Raw genomic sequence first — 1577 nt, forward strand, 5'->3', positions numbered from 1 at the left:
ATCTTTGAGGGTGCAAACATATACTCGTATATAAAGAAGTACAGTAGTTAAAGCAGGCTCCCTCATTCTCCCAGCGGAAGAGTCCGTCCAAAGCGACGATCGACGAGGACAATATCTTCGAACGTGCGTACGCGGAGGTCGCTCGCGACCTGAACCTTGCGAACGCACCACGTCTTGACGTCAAATATAACCCACTGATTTTGATACCGAACGCTCAAGAGCCCATTCAGAACCGCCGACGCGCGGTCGAGATGGTAGACGTCACCAAGGATCCAGTCGTCGTGCTCAAAGAGGTACTTCGCCCCACCACAGAGCAGCATCGACGAGCTCACACGAGGGAGCCCGCGCTTCCAGAGACAGCGCACCAGACCAAAGCAGACGCCGTTGCAGACTAGCACGATCCCCACCAGCGTCAGAAGTCGTTGTAGTGATCCAATCACGACACTGCCTGCCACACACACCACTTGGTAGTCCAATGTAGCAATCTCACAAGTTGGAGATACTGTGATGGTGGCCTGGACCGGCGCCAGTGTCGCCAGCAGCGCCGAGATGAGCCACATGAGCAGACTGTTGATGGTAGCGTACGCGATCGTGTGGTCTTGCGTCCAGACGAGCGAGATGTCGTTGACGATACCGACAAGCCACGTGACTTCATTCGCTGCGAGACACGTCGTCCAGAGCGGAACGGGCGTCGTGACAAAGTAGCTGAAGACACCGTCAGTTTGGAGCTCAATCGAGGCAGTCGAGAGAAGACAGAGAGCCGTGATACTCCGAACCACGACCAATGGTCGACCGACCCAGACGATGCCGCCGACGCGACTCATTTCAAACATGTTGAGACCCTCGACGTAACCTCGAGATAGTAAAATGTACACAAACGTGACGGCTGCGAGCATGATCATGACGAAGGTGACATATCGGATGGCTTGGAGTGCATAGAAAGCAAAGATAGTTGGCAGTTGCGCCACGTCGACGGTTTGCTCCAGTCGTGTGATGTCGTTGCCCATGGCGGTTAGGGTATTTAGATCACCTTGGAACGAGATGACTTCGCGGTTGCCCATCGCCCAATCATATACGAAGAGCCATGCAAAAAAGTGAAAACTCGGGTCCGATAGATCAAGAACCGGCAAGTGGAAGAGCTCAATGGGTGCTGTCTTGTTGACCCGACCGAACTGAACCCACTCAATCCGGAGCTTGTCAATAGCCGCGTAGAGAGATGGACGCCAGTTGGGCAGTGTCGAAAGGTAGGGGAGAAAGGCCTGCCCCGCGCGAATTTTGGCCTCGCAATGTGTTCCGTCGCTATGGCTATCGAGAAGACAAATCGACGTGACATTGGTCGTCGCACCAATGTTGCTCAGAGTTACGGCAAACAGAATGTGGTCGCGCGGCGGTACAAAGGCCATCGCTGAAGAATACGGGACATCACAGCCGTCTTGATACGCGTCGGTGCCAATGATCCATTCGAGGGTCTCAAGGTACGTGCTTGGCTGGTCCGGACATAAGACGGAGCCACTCACGGTGTAAATGGTCTCCTTCCACTGCGACGGCGCTGGTGCCAAGATGTACTTGTCCGGAAT

At 54.5% G+C, this 1577-nt stretch overlaps 1 protein-coding gene across 1 annotated transcript; it reads right to left on the minus strand.

Moving 5' to 3' along the window:
- Positions 1-11: 11 nt before the first annotated feature.
- On the minus strand, positions 12-1560 carry SDRG_13964 (hypothetical protein). Its single transcript, XM_008620065.1, has one exon. The coding sequence runs from the start codon at positions 1401-1403 to the stop codon at positions 63-65; it is 1341 nt and encodes a 446-aa protein (XP_008618287.1). The 5' UTR covers positions 1404-1560; the 3' UTR covers positions 12-62.
- Positions 1561-1577: the final 17 nt, after the last annotated feature.

Source organism: Saprolegnia diclina, assembly GCF_000281045.1.
Source record: "Saprolegnia diclina VS20 unplaced genomic scaffold supercont1.65, whole genome shotgun sequence".
Classification (NCBI taxonomy): Eukaryota; Oomycota; class Saprolegniomycetes; order Saprolegniales; family Saprolegniaceae; genus Saprolegnia; species Saprolegnia diclina.

What these genes read in the sequence shown, in the direction of transcription:
- SDRG_13964 (XM_008620065.1), bottom strand. Translation starts at nt 1,403, where the DNA reads ATGGCCTTTGTACCGCCGCGCGACCACATTCTGTTTGCCGTAACTCTG.